Source organism: Oratosquilla oratoria, chromosome 37 (assembly GCF_046742065.1).
Source record: "Oratosquilla oratoria isolate Oo_2021 chromosome 37, ASM4674206v1, whole genome shotgun sequence".
NCBI classification, from domain to species: Eukaryota; Metazoa; Arthropoda; class Malacostraca; order Stomatopoda; family Squillidae; genus Oratosquilla; species Oratosquilla oratoria.
In genome coordinates this window covers 45326762-45348524 of record NC_134813.1, presented here as the reverse complement: position 1 = coordinate 45348524, position 21763 = coordinate 45326762, and the positions used below count along the sequence as shown (strand labels likewise).

The 21763-nt window shown below is 40.3% G+C and overlaps 1 protein-coding gene across 2 annotated transcripts; it reads right to left on the bottom strand.

Moving 5' to 3' along the window:
- Nucleotides 1–1257: 1257 nt before the first annotated feature.
- LOC143019704 (elongation factor 1-alpha-like) lies at nucleotides 1258–21638 on the bottom strand. 2 transcript variants are annotated; one of them, XM_076175682.1, is made up of 3 exons: nucleotides 21566–21638; nucleotides 3591–4375; nucleotides 1258–2366 (listed from the first exon to the last, which is right to left on the bottom strand). In XM_076175682.1, exons 2-3 carry the CDS (start codon nucleotides 4341–4343, stop codon nucleotides 1734–1736), a joined length of 1386 nt encoding a protein of 461 aa, XP_076031797.1. In that variant the 5' UTR covers nucleotides 4344–4375; nucleotides 21566–21638; the 3' UTR covers nucleotides 1258–1733. The 2 variants fall into 2 exon arrangements, with proteins under 2 accessions (XP_076031797.1, XP_076031798.1); XM_076175683.1 differs by lacking the exon at nucleotides 21566–21638 and adding an exon at nucleotides 4774–4798.
- Nucleotides 21639–21763: the final 125 nt, after the last annotated feature.

The following is a 21763-nucleotide window of genomic DNA, read 5'->3' as shown; positions in this document are numbered from 1 at the left end:
GGTTATAGTATTCCCATTCGTGATACCATGTCCATAGACTATAGTTTACTAGCGTTTCTGTTCTTGTGGATAATCTCGAACTAACATGGCATTTTCTTTAACACGTCTTCTTCAGACATTCCATTTCTGACTTCTCCTCCAATACCCTATGGTTCCCCAAACCTTGTTATTTCGTTATTACACTGGTTACTTACGCATTTGTGAACACATGTACCTAGTGTTTTCATTGCATATATATATATATATATATATATAATTCTAATATGTCATGGGTCATGAGAATCCTACAAGAAATAATGGTCTCAAACTGTCAGGAAATATATTTAATTTGGAAGTAGGTAGAAACAACTTCGCCAACCGTGTAGTTGATGAATGGAATAAACTTCCCGCTGAGGCAGTGCAATGTAGTTCAGTTCGAAGCTTTAATATTTTAGATAAACATCTAAGCAAGATAATGACTGCCATTTATTTTATATTATTTGTTTGTTATTATTGGCTTGATTTTAATCTTTTTTTATCTGTAAATTTATTATTATTTATAATTTACCTGTTTGTTTAATATCTAACTATACATATGCATTTATTTTATTATTATTATAATCTTTATTTTACTATATTTTTCGCATCCGACCTAGTTATGGACTAAAAGGTCTCCTGTCGGCATGCTCCGCCTTTGTAATGTATGTCTGGGGAGTACAACAACATTTCCATTATTACCACAACGGTGTCCAAAGTTTACCATCGTAAAGCAACATTTAGGTCCACTTCCGTTGCTCCCAACTTTGTTCCCATCACCATATCATCCACCAATAGAGATGTATAGGCAGGTCCTGCAGCAGATCATGTAGGATACATTAGCTCAACGTTCTCCCTTACCCCAACGCCTTCCTTCAGTTTTCATTTTAGATGCATGTATAGTGCATATTATATATCAAGGACAATCAAAGTCTGTGTTTGCATGGAGGTATCAAAGTATATATATATATACTGTATATATAAAGCATTTGATTTCCATGATGTCTGGGATAATCAGTATATTATCCGAATATAGAGAGAACATGAATGTTTATGACATCAAAGGTTGGAATAGTTCTACAAAATTAAAGCTCAAGAAAGGTACGTGTTGGGGAAACATTCATTGCCCGCGGATGGCAGTGGGAGACATCCACAGTGAGTAGGTGTGGTTCCTCCTCATCATTTATAGAAATGTAGATTTAAAAAATCGGGGACGGGGATTGAATTAAAGAAAAGGCAGAATTGCGTGAACAGGTTCATTGTTGGTTACATAGACGCCAGCCAGGTACATTGGTGGAATACCTTCAGATGTAAAAGCATAAGGACAAAAACCCAAATGGGTGCCCGCCCCTTCCCCCTCTTAAAGGAATCCGCACAGCGTTTCCGCGTAAATGGAAATCGTTATTACAGTTATTATTATGATTATTATGATTATTATGAGTGCCAACAAACGCAGGAAGAAGAGGAGCGAGTGACTAGCACGCCGCAGGGATGAACTACGCCTTTGCAAAGTCCATAACGTAGAGAAGACTTTGCGGTAATTCAAGCCACATGCAGAATAAATACCTTCCTTAACACATTGATTAAAAGGTGACTAGTGTGAGTAAAGTCTCTTTCCTCCTGATGGCCTTTCTGTGACATATAAATAGCGGGGGGGTGAGCCTCTCCATTATGTTGCCAAGGTCCTTTGGAGGATCCGTTTGGCAGATGGGGCCTAGTTACTTCTTCTTGAGTGCCTTCTCGGCGGCCTTCGTGGTTTTCCCTGCGCTCTCCTTCTTATTCACTTTCTTGATAACGCCCACGGCCACCGTCTGCTTCATGTCACGCACAGCGAAGCGACCCAGGGGGGCGTAGTCGGAGAAGGATTCCACGCACATAGGCTTGGAGGGGATCATTTTGACAATGCAAGAGTCTCCTGACTTGATGGACTTGGGTCCGCTCTCGAGCTCCTTGCCGGTACGCCTGTCGATCTTGGTCTCCAGCTCAGCGAACTTGCAGGCGATGTGGGCGGTGTGGCAGTCAAGCACGGGCTGGTAGCCGGCGTTGATCTGGCCAGGGTGGTTGAGCACAATCACCTGGGCCTGGAAGTCCTGGGCTTCCTTGGCAGGGTCCTCCTTGGAGTTGGAAGCCACGTAACCTCGCTTGAGATCCTTCACGGAGACGTTCTTGACGTTGAAGCCAACGTTGTCACCAGGGAAAGCTTCGGTGAGAGCTTCGTGGTGCATCTCCACGGACTTCACCTCAGTGGTCAGACCGCTGGGGGCGAAAGTCACAACAGTGCCAGGCTTCAGGATGCCAGTCTCAACGCGACCCACGGGCACAGTTCCGATGCCACCAATCTTGTAAACGTCCTGCGGGAAACAAACGTTAGGTTAGGTTTACCTTCAGGGAACAAACACGTCATAAGTCTTCAAACTCGCCCGTCATCACCCACACCCAGCAGATGCCGAAAGTCGTCGAAAATCTAACGAGTCTATGGTACACATCACTGAACTTGTTGTCGAGGACCCGGCTAACAAGAGCTCGCATGAGTCAAGACGAGGAGTTCTCAATCGGTTTCCGCGCGTAACCCCTACTTATGTTCTTCTGTTTGTTGGCCTCCTGGAGACCACTTCAACACTGAATAAAATCATTACACACCCACTCACTACCACTAGTTTTCGGTTTATAATCCCCACTTGTAAAAACTCTGTAGATCCCAGGATATGAGTCACCGTTGTAAGGACGACTCTGAGCCTGACCCTTCTAAGAGTGACCTTCTGAGCCCCACCCTTACAAGAATGACATTGTGACTCGTCATGTATGTCAAATGATTGGGGAAAACAATGCACAAAACTGTGACCAATCAAAATGTTGAAATCGGTCCCCGACAGATACCTACTACTTCCTCTAGCTACCCAATCCTGCCGCAGTTACCCGAAACCTACCATTCGCTGCCCAGCTTCCTAAGAGACAGGGATCAGGATGAAATTACTATATTTTTCGATGTTAAACATCTTCAACTCACACAAATGATAGATTTGGTTATGGATCACATCAGGTTTTATTCATCTAAAGTAATGGTTCTCAACCTGTGGTCCATGGAATCCTATTGGGCGGCGAAGGTCAATAAAAGGGGCCGCCAACAGAAAGCCACTAGCAGTTAGTGGATGCAAAACGATTAAATTTAGTGTTGGAGTCATCTCCAGGAGGTTAAACAATAGCAATCCATAAGAACGGGGTACACGTGAAAATAGATTGAGAACCCCAAACTTATGGGATGCTGTCCTCGAACTATAGTCTCTGGTCAAGTACTCGTACTATCGGTACAGCGAGATGGGCTTCTACCTGCTAGGAGCTCTATGAGTAGTGACTCCACTAACATGGGAAGAAGTTATTTCTCACAAGAGAAGAAAAGAAGTCAACGAATCTAATTAAGTTTTCATGTGTGTGTGTGTGTGTGTGTGTGTGTGTGTGTGTGTGTGTGTGTGTGTGTGTGAGAGAGAGAGAGAGAGAGAGAGAGAGAGAGAGAGAGAGAGAGAGAGAGAGAGAGAGGGGGGGGTGAAGGGGAATGGGGACGGGGGTAACCAATTCACCTGGAGGGGAAGGCGAAGTGGCTTGTCGGTGGGACGAGCAGGTGGGTCGATGTTGTCCAGAGCTTCGAAGAGTGTCTCAACGGTGTAGTTCCCGCTCTTGCGCTCCACCGTGATCTTCTTCCACCAGGGCATCTTGTCAGACTTTTCCAGCATGTTGTCACCGTTAAACCCGGAGATAGGGAGCATGGGAACAGAGACTGGGTTGTAGCCCACCTTCTTGATGTAGTTACCGACTTCCTTCTTGATTTCGTTGAAACGGGCTTCTGAGTACTCAGGTGAGGTGGAGTCCATCTTGTTGATGGCGACGATGAGCTGTTTGACTCCCAAGGTGAAGCACAGAAGCACGTGCTCACGGGTCTGGCCGTTCTTGGAGATACCGGCTTCGAACTCACCGGTACCGGCAGCAACAATGAGTACTGCACAGTCAGCCTGAGAAGTTCCTGTGATCATGTTCTTGATGAAATCGCGATGGCCTGGGGCGTCGATGATAGTGACGTAGAACTTAGTCGTCTCGAACTTCCAGAGGGCGATGTCGATGGTGATACCACGTTCACGTTCGGCCTTGAGTTTGTCCAGAACCCAGGCGTACTTGAAGGACCCCTTGCCCATTTCGGAAGATTCCTTCTCGAATTTCTCGATGGTTCGCTTGTCGATACCGCCGCATTTGTAAATCAGATGGCCGGTGGTGGTCGACTTACCAGAGTCTACGTGGCCCACCACAACGATGTTAATATGAACCTTCTCCTTTCCCATGGTTGCGGTGGTGAAAAGCTTTTTTCAAAACTCTGCAAAAGTGAAAAAATATGTATCACAATCATGCCCACAAGTGTTAAGTCGTAACCGAAAAAATTAAAATCACAGTACATGCGAACATGGCAGAAAATAATTTTCTAAAAAAAGTGAACATTTTCCCAAATTTGTCCAGAAATGTTGTCATAATAACCCATGTGAACATGAGAATAAAAGAAAAACTAAAAACTACAATCTTGTCTAGAAACGTTGTCATAATGCATGTGCACACGACCGAAATTTAATGAAAATGGAAAACAATTACAAATTTGTCCAGAAACGTCAAGGTCATGCTCCAAAATTAACGGAAAATATAAAGACATTTTGCAAATATACCCCGAAATATTACACCATATTTCATGTGAACACAACCAGTAAACTAATAAAGCAATGCCTTGATTCGTTGCCTCGACTTCTGGCGGGTACGATGACGTCACGTTGCTCACAAAGCCTCAAATCCTCGATTTTTTAAATACCAGTAGTTCATCTTTGGGCAACGAAATATTAAAAAATTGTATAAATGGATCTACATTCTGAAGCCTTTTGTTTTTTCCTCCAAAGCTTATAAATGTCTAAACAAACAATGAATTTGTATATTTTTACTGATAAAGTAAATCACAGATACATACTTTGATGAAAAGTGGCAACATAAGATATTTTGAAGGGAAAATTATGAATAGTTTTGTTGAAATTGAACAAATTAAAAGATTGTTATTCATGAGCAAACGAATCAATAAATATTCATAAACAACATCTAAATTTTCAATGTTGAAAGGGTGAAGAGAGAGTTCGTAAAAATAATTTTGCACCAAAGGATACCAAAATCGCATCCCAGACCGTTAAGTAGGCTATGCAGCAAAAAATAAAAAGATAGATAAAAAACGAATAAAAAGTATACAATAATACACAAATATATAAAAATTTAATAGATATACGAATAAATAAATAAAATATAAGAAATAGGTAAATAAATAAATATATAGCCCACAAACTTTCACAAATACTCGAATGTCGTGTTATCGTGTTTTGGCAACTTCCTGATTTCTCATCAGATCGCGTGCAGAGACACAGGTGGCGGCACAGTGGGCATTTCTCGCAAGCATGCTACTTGCTTTTGTTACTTTATTTGAGTAAACAACATCAGTTACGATTATTTGATTTTATTTTTTTCAAATGTAAAATTACTCTTGCGTCATTTAGTAAGGAGGTGAATGACGAACTAAGTGAAGTAAACAGGAGTCGAGACCACGAATGTTGACACATCGTCCCGTACCCCCACATTAACCTGACACAGAATATTGAATGGTAGTATATTAAGACTAATTAAATATACAATGATACCTTAATAGATATAAAATGTTTCAAATTATAATTACATGATACAGCGCGGATTTCTATAACGTTCATTTTCTCTACAGATTTAAACGGCATCCTCAGTAAACGGTTCCGCGGACCTCTGGTCTAAAATATTGTAGCCGAAGTAGTTTCTACCCAAATAAAGTGGTAAAACGTAACATGCTAGCCTAGTGCCCCGTCACCTTTAAGCTGTGACCCATACAACATATAAAGACTCGTAAATATGTGATATTTGCAATAAAATATTTTAGAAATATATCAGACTAAGAAAATATGTTTCTGGGATACAGAACTTTCTTGATTTCGGAACTTTTCGTTTCGAATATTGGAAATTTTGAACATTCCTAATATTTAGAACTATTAAACGGATAGTGACACGCAAATATCTACAATGGTTGAAGCAAAGCTAAGTGGGTCTATAATGCCATCTTTACACAACCGTATTATGATAGTAACAAAACGTGTAATTCAACATATACAAATGAAGATGTAAAATGCTCATATGAAATTGTTACACACACACATATATATATATATATTGGGAGGAAGCCATTTTTAATACAGGCGTTGAAGTCTACAGCAGCGATAGCATTCTTCAGTTGTATGAAGTACTCTCAATACGTCGTATGAGAAAGCGAAGGTAGGGCCAAGGTATTGATAGATTCTCCAAAAATACATGTAGCTTTACTCGTGACGTCTTTCGACCCAGAGAGGAGTCATCTTCAGGAGTTACATAACGTTATGATAACGTGAATACAAAAACAGTAATAACACATGGAACGTGACGGGTGGGATTTTGTACAACGAATCTCTGGGAGAGGATGTCTGTTGTGGCTACCCACGATACGCCATCGAGTTGCCCGTAGGTTGCTGGCGAGATTTCCTCATAGATGGGAATGAAAATTCTGGTTGTTGCATGTTGATGGAAGGCTTATCTAAACTGATTCAGCCCTCCTTAATCTCTTCCTGCCTTGTTCATGGTAAAGAACTTATGTTTGTGTTTCATATAAATTGAACTATACTACTATTGCTGTAGACTTCAACAATATATACATAAATATATATGCATATATGAAAACACATACACATATATAAAGTTAGGAGCAGCAAGCACCTTGATCAAGGTCAAGAGGACGGATAAGAACAGAGGCGCAGAGGGGGGACGCGACATGGTCGGAGTCACCAGAGAAGTATTAAGGACGGACGAAGATATGGAGGCGAATGGAGGGGGACATGGCAAGGATGAAGTGTATAAGTCGTGCATTTTCTATTTTGTACTTTGGGTATGTCCTGGTAAGGACGAAACATTAGTGAATAAAACTACATTTTTCTATGTTTATCTCACCACTCTTCCACTCATATATATATATACATATATGATAAGTATTTTAGACAAATTATTTGGATGATGGAGAACATAAACACAGGGTTCCGAGCCTTCCCCTGTGTTTATGTTCTCCATCATCCAAATATACATATATTTTTTTTCACTGAGGGGTTGCCAAAGTGACGAAAAAGTCGTTTGGAGACAGCCAGAATAAAATAAAACTACCATGCTATGTAGACAGTAGCTACTGCCGAATAAAATCGCCTGGCGGCAGTTTGAATCGACGACTAAATTGTCCACAATAAGATACCTCCGCCCAACCGCCACGCCTCCCCTTCCATCCCGGTGTCTTTCTAAGGACACGTGACCCCTCCCCCTCCATTCCTTCCTCTCCCAATCGATCCGCTCCTCCCGTTGCAATCAATGCAACTGCCTGCAATGCATTGATGATTGCAAGTTTATGTCTTTATTCTGATTGCCGGAGAGGGGAGGTAGAGAGGGGGGAGGGGGAAGGTAGAGAGGGGAGAGTGGGGGAGGTTTGGGGGAAGGTAGAGAGGGCAGAGGAGGAGAGGGGAGGGGGATCATTGAGGGGGGAGAGGAGGAGAGGGGAGGGGGGGAAGATAGAGAGGGGGAGAGGAGGAGGAGAGGGGAGGGGGAAGGTAGAGAGGGGAGAGGAGGAGAGATAGGGAAATCGTTCATCGTAAGGAACCTACAGGTCCATATAATGTTAACAGCACAGATGAATAAAATCGATTGACGGCAGCCTGAATTACCGGGAAAGTGCAATGCAGCAGTCACTGATCACGTGCTGAACTCGTGATTAACAGTCTCTAACCCTCGACGCTAACCACTACACCAGCAGTCTGAATGTGTGTGCGTGCGTATGTGCGTGCGTTTGCATTTTCCTCACTGTATGCATACAAGAAAGAGGCAATGCTCGTGAGGTCCTGTCTCTTATTCTCTAATGTGCATGTGCGCGCGCGTATATGTATGCATATTATATGTGGGTATGTGTGTATGCGCATATGTATGTGCGTGCGCGTGTATATGTGCATGTATATATGTATGTGTACCTATATGAATGTGTACGTATATGTATATATGTATGTGCACGTGTAAATATGTACGTGTACCTATATGAATGTGTACGTATATGTATATATGTATGTGCACGTGTAAATATGTACGTGTACGTATTTTGCGCGCGCGCGTGTGTATATGTGCGTGTTTACCTAACTGCATTATATAGGAATGGAGCAAAGTTCGTTAGGTCCCGTTTTCTATTCTCCAATTTACCATACCTAGCCTCAAATTTATGTACATTTCCAACTTAATATATATCCTTGATTTGCAATAATCATGTTTAGATTTAAATCCATGTACTGTACCGCCTTGGGCTATATCACTTTCTAAGCTATTCCAAGTATCTATGCATCTATATGGGAAATTGTATTTCCTAATTTTTTTAAACATGTAGTCTTCTTTAAATCGTTCCCGAGACTTCTTAAAGTCCTCACATTCTTATCTAAGATATATCTTCTGTCATTGCAATCTATCCCCTTTAGTGACCTGAATAATATTATCACATCACCTCTTTTTCTTCGACCTTTCAAAGTTGGCAGACCCAGTGTGTGTGTGTGTTTCTTTACCTAGTTGTATCTTACGGGAAGGTATGCTACGCTCGTGATGTCCCGTCTTTGTATCTCGCAGCGTCTAATTTCGTGTAGGGTTTTTGCACACACTTATGTTTCGTCCAATTTGTTCCATATATCCACCACTTTATGTAGAAAGCTTTTCTTTTTCAGGTGTGTGCACGTACGTGCACACACATGAGTCCGTAGATGTCTCAAGAGAATGGAAGCTCGCTAACGTTACATCCCCCCCCAAAAAAAGTGACAAAAAGAAACCAAGTAATTATAGGCCTATAAGTTTGACTTTAATCGTAGGAAAAATAATGGAAACTATCATCAAAGATGCCATCGAACATCATTTAGAAAGTAACCGTTTGATAAATGATAGCCAGCATGGTTTCAGACGGAAACGTTCTTGCGTGACTAACTTACTCGAATACTACAACACAGTTATCTCGAAGTATGACAAAAGAAACATATAGATTTAATATATCTAGACTTTGCAAGCTTTTGATACCGTCCCACACGAAAGACTACTTACTAAATTAGCTTTACACGGAATAAGTGGTAGCCTATTAAGTTGGACTAGTAATTGGTTGAATGGTCGAAAACAAAGAGTTGTTTTAAATGGAAAAACTTCTAGATGGGAAAATATTACAAGTGGAGTTCCTCAGGGTTCCGTTCTTGGGCCACTTCTATTCATAGTATATATAAATGATATAGACCATGGACTAAGATCTACTGTTTCCAAATTTGCTGATGATACAAAACTGTGCGGAATGGCAAATGATCACTTAAACCAATTATATATTCAAGAAGATTTAGATAAATTGTAGCAATGGTCTGAAAAGTGGCTAATGAAATTTAACACGAGTAAATGCAAGGTAATGCACATAGGTAAAAACAACAATAAGTACGATTACAAGTTATTTGGAAATTCGTTAACAAAAGTGGATAGTGAAAAAGATCTCGGCGTAATTATCAGTAACGACCTCAAATCATCCAAGCAGTGTATTTCAGCCTCTGAGAAAGCAAATAAGATTCTAGGACTGATTGCGCGATCTTTTGATTTCAAAAGTCCATCGCTCATTAACAAGCTATATAAATCGTTAGTTCGTCCACATTTGGAATATGCTGTTTCTGTATGGTCACCGAATCTCATTAAAGACATTGACAGATTGGAAAAAGTACAACGGCGAGCCACAAAACTGATTCAAAATATAAAAAATAAATCATACGAAAATCGACTAAAATATATGAATCTATTTTCCTAAAAAAACAAAACAAAAAAAAACATCCTCAGAGGTGATTTGATACAGGTCTTTAAGATTCAAAAGAGAATTGACATCAAAAGTAACCAAATTTTCACACTGAATGATAATCAGACAAGAAATAATGGTCTCAAACAACCAGGAAATAGATTGAATTTGGAACAGGGTAGAAACAACTTCGCCAACCGTGTAGTTAATGAATGGAATAAACTTCCTGCAGAGGCAGTGCAATGTAATTTATTTCGAAGCTTTAAGACCCATTTAGATAAACACCTAAGCAAGATGCTGTAATGATTATAATTTATTTTATATTTTTTGTTTTGTTATCATTTGTCTGTTTGATTTTCATTTATTATTAGTTATGTGTCAATTTATTATTATTTACTGTTTACCTGTTTGTTTGTTATTCAACTATACCTATGCATTTATTTATGTATTTTGTTTGTTGCATACATTATTATAGTTTTTTATAATTATTATTTGATTATTATTATGATTTTTTTCGCATCCGACCTAGATATAGACCAAAAGGTCTCCTGTCGGCATGCTCCGCCTTTGTAATCCTTTGTGTGTGTATGTATGTGTACACGCGTGATTCACCATGGTCTTGGATCACGTGTTGGATTCGTGATCGACAGCTACTCCCGGAAGAGAGCTCAGAGCTTATATATGACACACACTCCCTAACTCCTCGCCCACGAGAGTATGGACTGACGATCCTCAGCGCAGCAACACTGAAATTATTTCACCCCTGGGAGGGATACGAACCCGGACCGCCGTAGTGACGGCCGCGAACGCTACCACTGTGCTATGAAGTCGTCTGTGTGTGCGAACGCGCAAGCGTGCGAGTGCTCGTGTATATGATGTTTGACATATACATTTTCCACCTACTAATCATCTGAGGCTACACCTATGGGAGTCGCCAGCTCAGTCACATGGGCGAGTCCCTCAACCCCAAATGAGGAAGGAAGAAGAAGAAGAAGAAGAAGAAGAAGAAGAAGGAGGAGGAGGCAGACACCGGTCTCCTTGCCCTTCAAAACGAAAATGAGACAACATACCAAGATTCACCTCATGACTGATCGTCGTGTGAATGCTCCACGTTTATTCACATATTTTATTATATATATATATATATATATATATATATATATATATAGTGAAATTGCTGCATGCTCCGTTACTGGCTTCTATACACGCTGTTACTCTAAACCGCTTGTGCCACTTCATATTTTTCCGGATGCCGTCATACTATTCCCTTCCATTTCGTAGCAGACCTCCGACAGCGAAAGGGTTGTGGCTATTTTTACAGACGCCTCACGAACTCGGTGGCACGTCTTTCTAATCCTGCCTTCCCCCAGGCTATTTCATTCGTCTCGTGGTGGTCCCCTAGATAGTGGTGGGGCCGTTTATAGCCAGTGCACGTGGGTCCGTGTATTTCCTTTTTCACCCGATCCACGTGGGGGCGGTGGGGAGTACATTCCACTCGTGTAGAGGGCGTGGTACGTGTCATCATACTATTTCCGGGCGTCCGAATGGTATGATGGATCGTCATCATTCCATTTCTGCTTAACCAGTTGCTACAAACTGGGTATCACGTAGTAAACTGCACCAACGGGAACCGGAGTTTTTTTCCGCCAAGTACCCCCCTTATGTATTGCTGTTCCTCTTTAGCCTCCTGGAGATCACTATTTCAAATACTGAATTGTCGCAATGTTTATACAATGAATCTCACTTTATTTCGGTTAGTGGCCACACTTGGGAGACTCTGTGGTCCACTAGGTGGCCCACAGACCCACTAAGTGGTTCACACCTTCATAGGCCAGAAGTTGATAACTATTGGTTCAGAGCGACCTCCACGATAGGTACGCCTTTCAGACCTTGCACATCTTCAGGCTCTACGCCACGATGACGTAATTGATATGTCGCTTGCCATAAGAAATCTGTTGAATGTGCCATGGCAATGAGATGGTAATGGAGATGTCTTTAGACGTATGATTTCGTGAGATTTTGTTGAGACACAGAACTACAGTACCATAACGACAAATTCAAACTTCCACTCGTCAGCGATATTTGCAGATCGTCTATTGGAGGTATTGACTGTATGTTTCATTAAGTCAATAATTGGTGACAACCCTACTCTCCATTCGCTCTGCTACCCTCCTTCACTCTCCATTACGACCTCTGCATCTTCACCCCTTCGATGTTATGCCGTCTCCAAGAACACAACTGCGTGTTATTACTGACACAATACACCATAACCACGAGAAACTTCATTCATTCTAAAAGGTGGTCCGAATGTCTTGTTACCCCTACCAATAGAGGTACAAGTATTACAGTAATACAAAATGCATGCCCTGGATTCAGGTTGCTTGTAAGTGTATGGGCACAAGAGCGTGTGCATTCAAACACGAAAAACATAACGGGGGCTGTGCGACATGACGTCACCGAAAGATTCGGCAAACCAGCACCTCCGAAGATGACAATACTGCGATGGTAACATTTTGTCAGTGTTTTATTTTGTTCTATTGTTCTTACAGTAAATAAACTGAATCAAGGGCATGTATTTTGCATTACTGTAATACTTGTACCCCTATTGGTGGGGGTAACAAGGTATTCGGACCACCTTGTATATCATAATTCCGTGTTCTGGTGTGCCTTAGTGACCTCTGTGTCTTGTGTCAACTTTGACGGGTCTTTTCAAGCAACCGAAGGCCAACGGGTCCCTTTAACCTGAATGAAATAATCTGGCATAAAAAAAATGAATCAGTGATAGATTTTTACATTTTCGGATGATGTTCGGCAAATATACAACTTATAAATTACCTACAAATTTGTATATACATATGCATGAGAAATCACATGAACCCATGAGTTATATGAGGAAAAAACAATAAAAATTATAACCGAGCACTTTCGTCTATTGAGACATCTTCACTCTCCACGTACCTTGAAGATGTCTAAATAGACGAAAGCGCTCGGTCATTTTATTATTCTCCTTGGTTTTCCCGCATATATATGTACAGCACTGAATGGGTCCCAGTGACTAGAGATACATTTTTATTAACTACAATGCACTTTAATTCTAAGCCATCAACATCGGAAGAACCGTGGAGGCACATGCAGAAATTGAAACGTGGTACGCCCGAGGACTCGAACCAACGGCGGCAAGCACGTGACCAGTGCTGTAGTGACTTAGACCAATACACCATCTCTTGATGGTTCGAGTCCTCGGGCGTATCACGTTTCAATTTCTTTTTGTGCCTCCACAGTTCTTCCGATGTTGATGGCTTAGAATTAAAGTGCATTGTGGTTGATAATATATATATATAATTAACTAGATTTTTCCGTAAAGGAAATACAACCTGTTCTCTCATTCCTATCCTCACTTAACAATTCTAAAGAATTACACCTAACCAAGATTGCACTTAATGAAAAAATCAGAATGTATTAGATGATAGTACAGCTACATCACAAATATAACTTACATGACATTCAATAAACTTTTGGATTCCCCGTGACCTACAGCATATCTTGAAACTTAGAGAGAGAGAGAGAGAGAGAGAGAGAGAGAGAGAGGGGGGGGGGGGAATCTGACTACAAATTTCAAACGGCATTCTAGAACCACATCACAATCAACACCCCCCCCCCCTTTAGGTCTACAAAGCAATCTAGATGTAGGCTAACGCCTTGGAATCCACATGGCCCTCTAGTAGACGTACACTGGGCATTCTCTGCTTCAATACCCTCCACGTTGAGCAAGGTCCTTGCACCCTCTGGCGTCTCGACTACCCACACCGCGAGGCCACGGCCACGGTCTGGGACACAAATAACCCAGGGCGGTTCGTGGGGGTTGGAGGGAAGCTCAAAGTGGGAGGCGCCTTGCTACTGCCGAAATTGTTACCTTTGTTCTGTGATCTCCGAGGAGGCCCGTTTTCTATGTACTCACACATACACACTACTTGCCTTGAGTGGGGAAAAATGAATAAATGATTGAGTGAATAAATCACCTTTCACGATAAGTTGAGGAATACGGTGAAGACATTCTTGTCACCTTTTTGCTACTGTATGTAGAATATGTCATATGCCGTGTATATACATATATATATAAATATATACATACACACACGTGTACGAGTACATGATTGTGTGTGAAGTTATGGGGAACTATTTATACTTGGACGCACTTATTCTGTAACAGTTTGATACACACATGCATCCATCACGTACACAAATGTACGGTATGCATGCACATACACTTGGCAACTTATTTCTCCATCCAATACGGTATGGAGGTGCAGGGATATCCTGGACTCTCACTATATCACATGAGGATTTCTTTTTTCTCACTCTTTGAGGCCGAGATGACTGACAACACCAATCTCCTCGCCCCGACGATGGTTCCTCAGTAAACACTTATCGGGATAAATTCTGGAGATTTTGGTTTTGGTTTCTAAGTCCAATATTATATCTATTATTCAGAACTGAATCACTTCAGTGCGGTGATCTATCCTCGCACGGGGTTTGAAAGCAACACGAACCTTTACTGTCTCCCTTGAGCAATGGGATAGGTGTGTCGTGTATAAGGACTTAGCATTATCCATAGATCGGACTACACGAGGTCTGTGCTCTCATCCGGGGAAGTTCATAGTTGCCGATAGAGTACGAGACTCCATGACCATTGTAAACACAACCGAGTTTGAATACCTTACGAGATATGGAACAATCATAAGTCTGATCTGGCTTTGAACTTCCGTAGGACTTGCTGTGGTGAACTGTGGTGCATGTTAATCAAGCTACTCGTATTATTGATGTGGGGAAGGAAAGTGGTTCAAATTTCCTAATACCCATCTCTTCTCACACACATCTCCTTTTTTAAGTCCGTCTTCTGATTTTCTTTGTGTCTTTTTGTGTCTCCAGATCTTCCTTTAGCCCTTGTATCTCCTGTCATCTGTGCAAGGAATGATATGATGAACGAGTCACATTTGCAGTATTTTGTTATTCTCACTTTTCATTGATAATGACCTTATCTCTCCTTTTGTTCTAGAATATATCCTACCTTCTTTTCATCCTCCCCTAGTTTCGTTAATTTCCTAATTGCTTCTGCCCATCACCTCGCATTTTTTCCAAGTCTCTACTTTTCATCACTATTTTAACTTTCTCATCTTCGTCCTATTTTCATCCAGAATTTTGACTTCGTCGCTGTATGATCGGGTATTCTAAGTCTTACTCTCCTGTGCGCATTCACATTTGTCAACCTTCTCATCTTCATTCAAAAATTCTTTACTTCAATATGTAAACAACGCGCGACCTCGAATGTCCCTTTCCCTCCCGGGCCAAGTGTACTTAGTTACAAAGGATTACAAAGGCGGAGCATGCCGACAGGAGACCTTTTGATCCATATCTAGGTCGGATGAAAAAAAATATATATATATATATAATAATAATAAAATAATAAATAAAAACTATAATAATGTAAATAACAAATAAAATACATAAATAAATGCATAGGTATAGTTAAAATAATAAACAAACAGGTAAATAGTAAATAATAAATTAACATATAACTAATAATAAATGAAAATCAGACAGACAAATGATAACAAAACAAAAACAAATAATATAAGATAAATTATAATCATTACAGCATCTTACTTAAGTATTTATCTAAATGATTCTTAAAGCTTCGAACTGAACTACATTGCACTACCTGTGCAGGAAGTTTATTCCATTCATTAACTACACGGTTGGCAAAGTTGTTTCTACCTACTTCCAAATTGAATCTATTTCCGGACAGTTTTAGACCATTGTTTCTTGTCTGATTCTCATTCAATGTGAAAATGTTGTCACTTTTGATGTTGTCAATTCCCTTTAAAATCTTAAAGACCTGTATCAAGTCACCTCTGAGTCTACGCTTTTTTAGGGAAAACAGATTCATGTGCTTTAGTCGAGTTTCGTATGATTTATTTTTGATATTTGGAATCAGTTTTGTGGCTCGCCGTTGTACTTTTTCCAGTCTGTCAATGTCTTTAATGAGATTCGGTGACCATACGGAAACAGCATATTCCAAATGTGGACGAACTAACGATTTATATAGCTTGTTAATGAGTGATGGACTTTTGAAATCAAAAGATGGCGCAATCAGTCCCAGAATCTTATTTGCTTTCTCAGAGGCTGAAATACATTGCTTGGATGATTTGAGGTCGTTACTGATAATTACGACGAGATCTTTTTCACTATCCACTTTTGTTAACGAATTTCCAAATAACTTGTAATCGTACTTACTGTTATTTTTACCTATGTGCATTACCTTGCATTTACTTGTGTTAAATTTCATTAGCCACTTTTCAGACCATTGCTGTAATTGATCTAAATCTTCTTGAATATCTAATTGGTTTGAGTGATCATTTGCCACTCCGCACAGTTTTGTATCATCAGCAAACTTGGAAACAGTAGATTTTAGTCCATGGTCTATATCATTTATATATACTATGAATAGAAGTGGCCCAAGAACGGAACCCTGAGGAACTCCACTTGCAACACTTTTCCATCCAGAAGTTTTTCCATTTAAAACAACTCTCTGTTTTCGACGACCATTCAACCAATTACTAGTCCAACCTAATAGGCTACCACTTATTCCATGCAAAGCTAGTTTAGTAAGTAGTCTTTCGTGTGGGACGGTATCAAAAGCTTTTGCAAAGTCTAGATATATTAAATCTATATTGTTTCTTTTGTCATAATTCGAGACAAAAGAATTTCACACTATATGCTGTCCACCCGCACATATTCAAAGGTTTTATTCCACTCTGTAATTTATTACAGCTTTGTGCTTCAAGCATAGCATGACGGCTATCATTGCTTTTGATCCTCACATTAAACGTACAAACATTACATATAATTTACTTATTATATTTTCTGCTTTCCCGTGTCTTTGGACTGTTCAGTCAAATACTTTTTTTTCCAGCAGCGTGGAAGATTCTCCCAAGTTTATCCATTTATACAAACTCACCATCCCACAAAGTGGGAAGTGAAAAACCCCTGGTAGGGCAAGCCCTGTCAGTTGCGGCAAGCCGCTGAATTTTTTAGGCCGATGGTTGTGTCGCCTCCCCGCCTGGCCAGGGCTGTCGGGAACCAACGATAGAAACACGCATCGAGGCCCATGAATCGAACTCATGACCACCTGCTCACGAGTTCGACACGGTATCCACTGGATGGCCCTGGATAAATACGGAGGGCGTTATCAGATAAAGAAGTGTCATAAAGTCCGGAGGATCACAGGTAAGATGGAGTTCATTGAGAACAAATTGATTGGAGAATTTATGATGCGATGATAAGGATATGAAAGCAAACAAGTTGGGGAGAGAGCGTCACTGGAACATCACCGAGGAAATAAAGATAAAAAAGAGCCATGTCGGTGTGGTTTGGGCACGTGGAAGGAATACACAAACAGTTGGCTAAGTGTATGATGCAAATTTAAAAGATAGTAGACACACGAGAAGTAAAGTGATGGAGAATGTAAAATAGGAGATGGAGGGGGTGGCAAAGGTACTGGTGTGAGGGTGTGAATACGTATATAGGGGTGAGAGACAGGATAAAAAGGGAAATATAGGAAGGTTAATTATGGCATACTGTAACGACAAAGTAAGCGTAGTGAAAATGACTGTAATATATATAGTATATACATATACACGCGCACATACATGGGTCAGAATATAAGATTTCTGAATCTATTATTTCCATTTAAGTAAGAAAATAACAAAGATTTCATTATCGTTAATTTTGTTATCATTATTATTAACACTTTTTATCTGGATGAATTTTAATAGTGTCAATAACAAAGATCTTTAAAAGTTTTTTTTTTCCAAATTGATGCATGTAATCTCCCAGTGTGGACAAAGAAAATATAAAATTCCGAGACGCGCTCAATTTGAAATTCATAAGGAGCAACGGAAATCAGCCTTTCAAAATAAATAAATATACAAATAAAAGAATAGATAAATAATACTAATAAATATACGAATAGCAGATATAGATATTATTACGAACTAAAATTATAATCAACCCATCGCTAATATTGCAATAACTTCATGTTCTTGAAGTGCAATTCATGTTAACCCAGTTTGAAAAGTTTAAGTTTACGCATACATATTTTGTATGTTCATATACGCACGTACACACACACGACCAATTCAAAGATACGGGTCCCGCCTAGATCTGAAAATTTCCGCGTCATTGTTCTGCGAGTTAGCACTCAAACTCTGGTGGGCAAGGAGTTGGGTGTATGATGTGTGGGTAAAGTCACAGCATTACCCATAGACAGGGTCATATATGGGCTCTCATCCAGAAGGGTGACAACTGTCGATCACGAGTCCAGCACGTGACAAGGGCTGGGCAGAGTGGAGGAAATGGAGGAGGAGGAAGGTGTACGGTGGGGTAAGATAAGGTGGAGGTGTGTGGAGGAGGAGGAGACTGCGGGGGATGAAGAGGGAGGAGGAGGAGGAGGAGGGGGCATGGAGGTTCGGAGCAGCGGTGGGTGGAGAGGAAGGAGGAAGAGAAGGGTGGGGAAGGAATGAAGGGGAAACGGAATCGAAGACTCAGAGGGGTTGGGGAGTCGGTGATGATCATCCCCTCGTCTTCAAAATCCACCAACGCTCTCACCTCTACCTAGGGGTGCAGTCCCCGGAATGGGGAGAACTGTCAACCGGTGACTGCTCCCCTCCTACTACAATCCTATGAGAAACGTTTCTTCCTATAGGACAATTGCCAGCCTCTGTGGGGTTGTGGGTTTCCAATACCAATTATACATATATGATATATATTCTCGTATTTAGTATTTTACCACAGAAAAGATAGTCATAAATCTGGAGAACATAACCACAATTATGGTTACGTTAAGAGCTTAATACTTATCTATCTACACGCACATACTAACATGGCATTTTTTTTTTTTAATGGCTATAATTTTCGCTCCGACTTGCTAATATTAGTTCGCTTGATCCCTTCCGACTTCCTACTCTGTGTTAGAATGATTTTTTTTTTTTGCAATCAGTCACCGGTTCAACATTATTTTATTATTATTTTCTTTGTGTAACTACTCAATATCTTGGTCCGACAATTGGTTTGCTACCCCGTTGATCAATTAAATAGCCCAACGGCAGAATAACCGGACAAGTACCATCAGGTACGTCGGCTGTTCAGTTGAGGGGTGTGTGATCATCGTAACAGAATTGTTAACTTCCTATTTTAACTAAGTTGGTTTTTGGATCTGAGTTATACCAGGGGATTCTGTGCAGTTGTGACTCATGCTGAACAGGTTAACATTTCTAATGTTCCAAAGCAGGCTTATCCGAGGCCAAATTAACCACCTTGTCCCTTTCTGCTTGGACTGCCGGGAGACATGACAGCTACCAGTTGTCAAACGTTACTCCGTGCTGTTACTTTCAAGTACTAGTTCGTGATATCAGACAATTCCCTCCATGCCCTGTCTACGAAATGCGTGGTAGGCCATATTGATTTCTATTAAAACGAGTGGAATTAAAGTGAAAGTCTTAGGCCAGGAAGCACTTAGATGCGGTCGATGACGTTATATTTGACAAATGCGTCATGTTTTAGGTTTTTATTTAATCTCACGTCACTTATAATTCGTTGTTTTTCCTGAGCCAGAGAATCCCCCACAAATTAATAAAATAGTATGGCGGCAACCTGAACAATTGTGAAGGTTGCCTTTGTGAAAATTATATTTCCATATTTTTTCCTTCCCTTCTGACAGTCGTCACGTACTTCAAAGGTTAAATTTAAAAATGTTAGCGATAAATCGAGTTATAGCTTGTCCAGGAATTTCTAGCATTTGTCATCTTCGAATATTTGTTAATAACCTTTACAAATTCTTAAAAAGGAGAGAGAGAGAAAAAAAAAAGGCACTTTCGCGCACTGTGGAACGAAGTAGATTTGAGATGGGTCGAGGTGTGCATCCAGGGAAGACTTCTAGAATATGACGAAACATCTCGCCAATCATTTCATCAAATGATCATTTCTTATTCGCGCCATATTTTCCTAGCCAATCCATTTTTTTTAGTTCACCTACATATTTTTCGACAATATTCCGAACACTGAATATTCCAACTGAAGTAATGCACACTTCCTTCTCGAACATTATCGATTTCAACTTGAATGCAGTTCTCGCCATCTTTACTACTACGTTGCATATCTGCGTCGCAATTATAATTTCCCAAATGTCACTTTTCACCCTCACTTTGCAATTCGATAAGATAAAATGTCTTTGCTGACTACAAACACACACTAACATAAAAAGGTCCGTGGTTTATTGGTCCACACCCACACAAACAAAAAAGTGCTGGTTGCGTGCAAATTTAGGAGACCAAATCACAAGAGAATAAAAATGATTAATTCAAAACCAATCAGAAAGGTGGGTTAATGATAAAACAATCAGATGTTTATGTTTAATAAACTGTGTTAGTTGAAACATAAGTTGTAAATGGTAAAGCATGCAGTGCGCAGATTTGGTAACTACCATGTACTCAACAACAAGTGTTGTTGGTACTTCATGTAGTAACCATCTCTACTTTAAAATAATTATATAATGAAAAGTATACTAAAAATACTGCTACTTAAAATAGTGCACAACTAAATACTGTTAATAAAAAAAAATGCAGGGGAATCCAACTGACGGTTGCAACCGGTTTACTGGATTTGTTCAACAACAAACTCAATGACCCTCACCCGAAATCCCGTGACTAAGCAAAAATGCAATTATGAACATTAAATACCGATGTATAAACATCATCAGTTACAATTGAGATATAAAATTTACAATTAAACTTCTGCTACTACCACACACGTACTGCCTTAGCATCAATACCCGTTCAAAACAATGTGACTGTCGATCAAATTTCACGCACTGAAACAGAAACTAATTTACTGGTTATTCCGATTTTACCTAAATAGTGAGAGTAACATCAGTTTTACATATTCTTCAGCTGATTTTGCCACGAAAAAAATTGACAATAACGAAATTTCGAGCACGAAGTCTGATATGTTTCAACGCCACATGAAATTCTACGAAGGATCTAAACAGCTGCTTGCACACAGTAATCCGAAGAGGAACATATTAAGTAGCCTAAACTGTAACCATGCCACATGACAATACATTTTACGTTACTTCTGAATGCCGACTGCATGACTTGTAGATCGTCCACTTCAAATATGGCTGCCTATGGACCGGCGTGTCTAATTTTAGAATACTTTACTTTCATTAAACAAGGGTTTTAACGACACATTTCGTATTACTTTCCTACGAAAGTGCTTATCGTGCAATCATAACTGTGATGGTCAGAGCAGTCTACCGATAACCTGTGACCAGCAAAACAGGTTCCCATTACGCGATGCAACTGTCAATGCTAGCGGCACACAAGGCGGAATCATCACCGATTGTTTCAATTATCGTTTGAAAAATCTATATAAATTTTACACCATGAAGCACTGTAGTCAGTGAACTTTCACCTGCTGAGAATATTTCAAGAAAACACTCTTTCCACACTATAATGATATGCGATTAAGTTTCCCCTCTCTGAGAGGTCCTCGTACCTCGGCGGCAGCTGGCACGGAAGAGGCAGAGCGGGGGCGAAGTGCCCTAGTCACCACTGCCGGGACGGGGGGTAGGGGGGTTTGGGTGCCAGCTGGTAAATTTGCCTCCCCGCGTTGGCCATCATTTCAAATTTCAAAACGGTTTGAGATAAATCATCGCATTGTGTACTGATATTTTATTCTAAGCTTATAAATATT

Excerpts from the sequence above, each read along its gene's own strand:
- LOC143019704 (XM_076175682.1), bottom strand. The coding sequence starts at position 4,343 with ATGGGAAAGGAGAAGGTTCATATTAACATCGTTGTGGTGGGCCACGTA. Across the intron at positions 2,367-3,590 it reads CACTTCGCCTTCCCCTCCAG|GACGTTTACAAGATTGGTGG; the intron begins GTGAATTGGTTA and ends TGTTTCCCGCAG.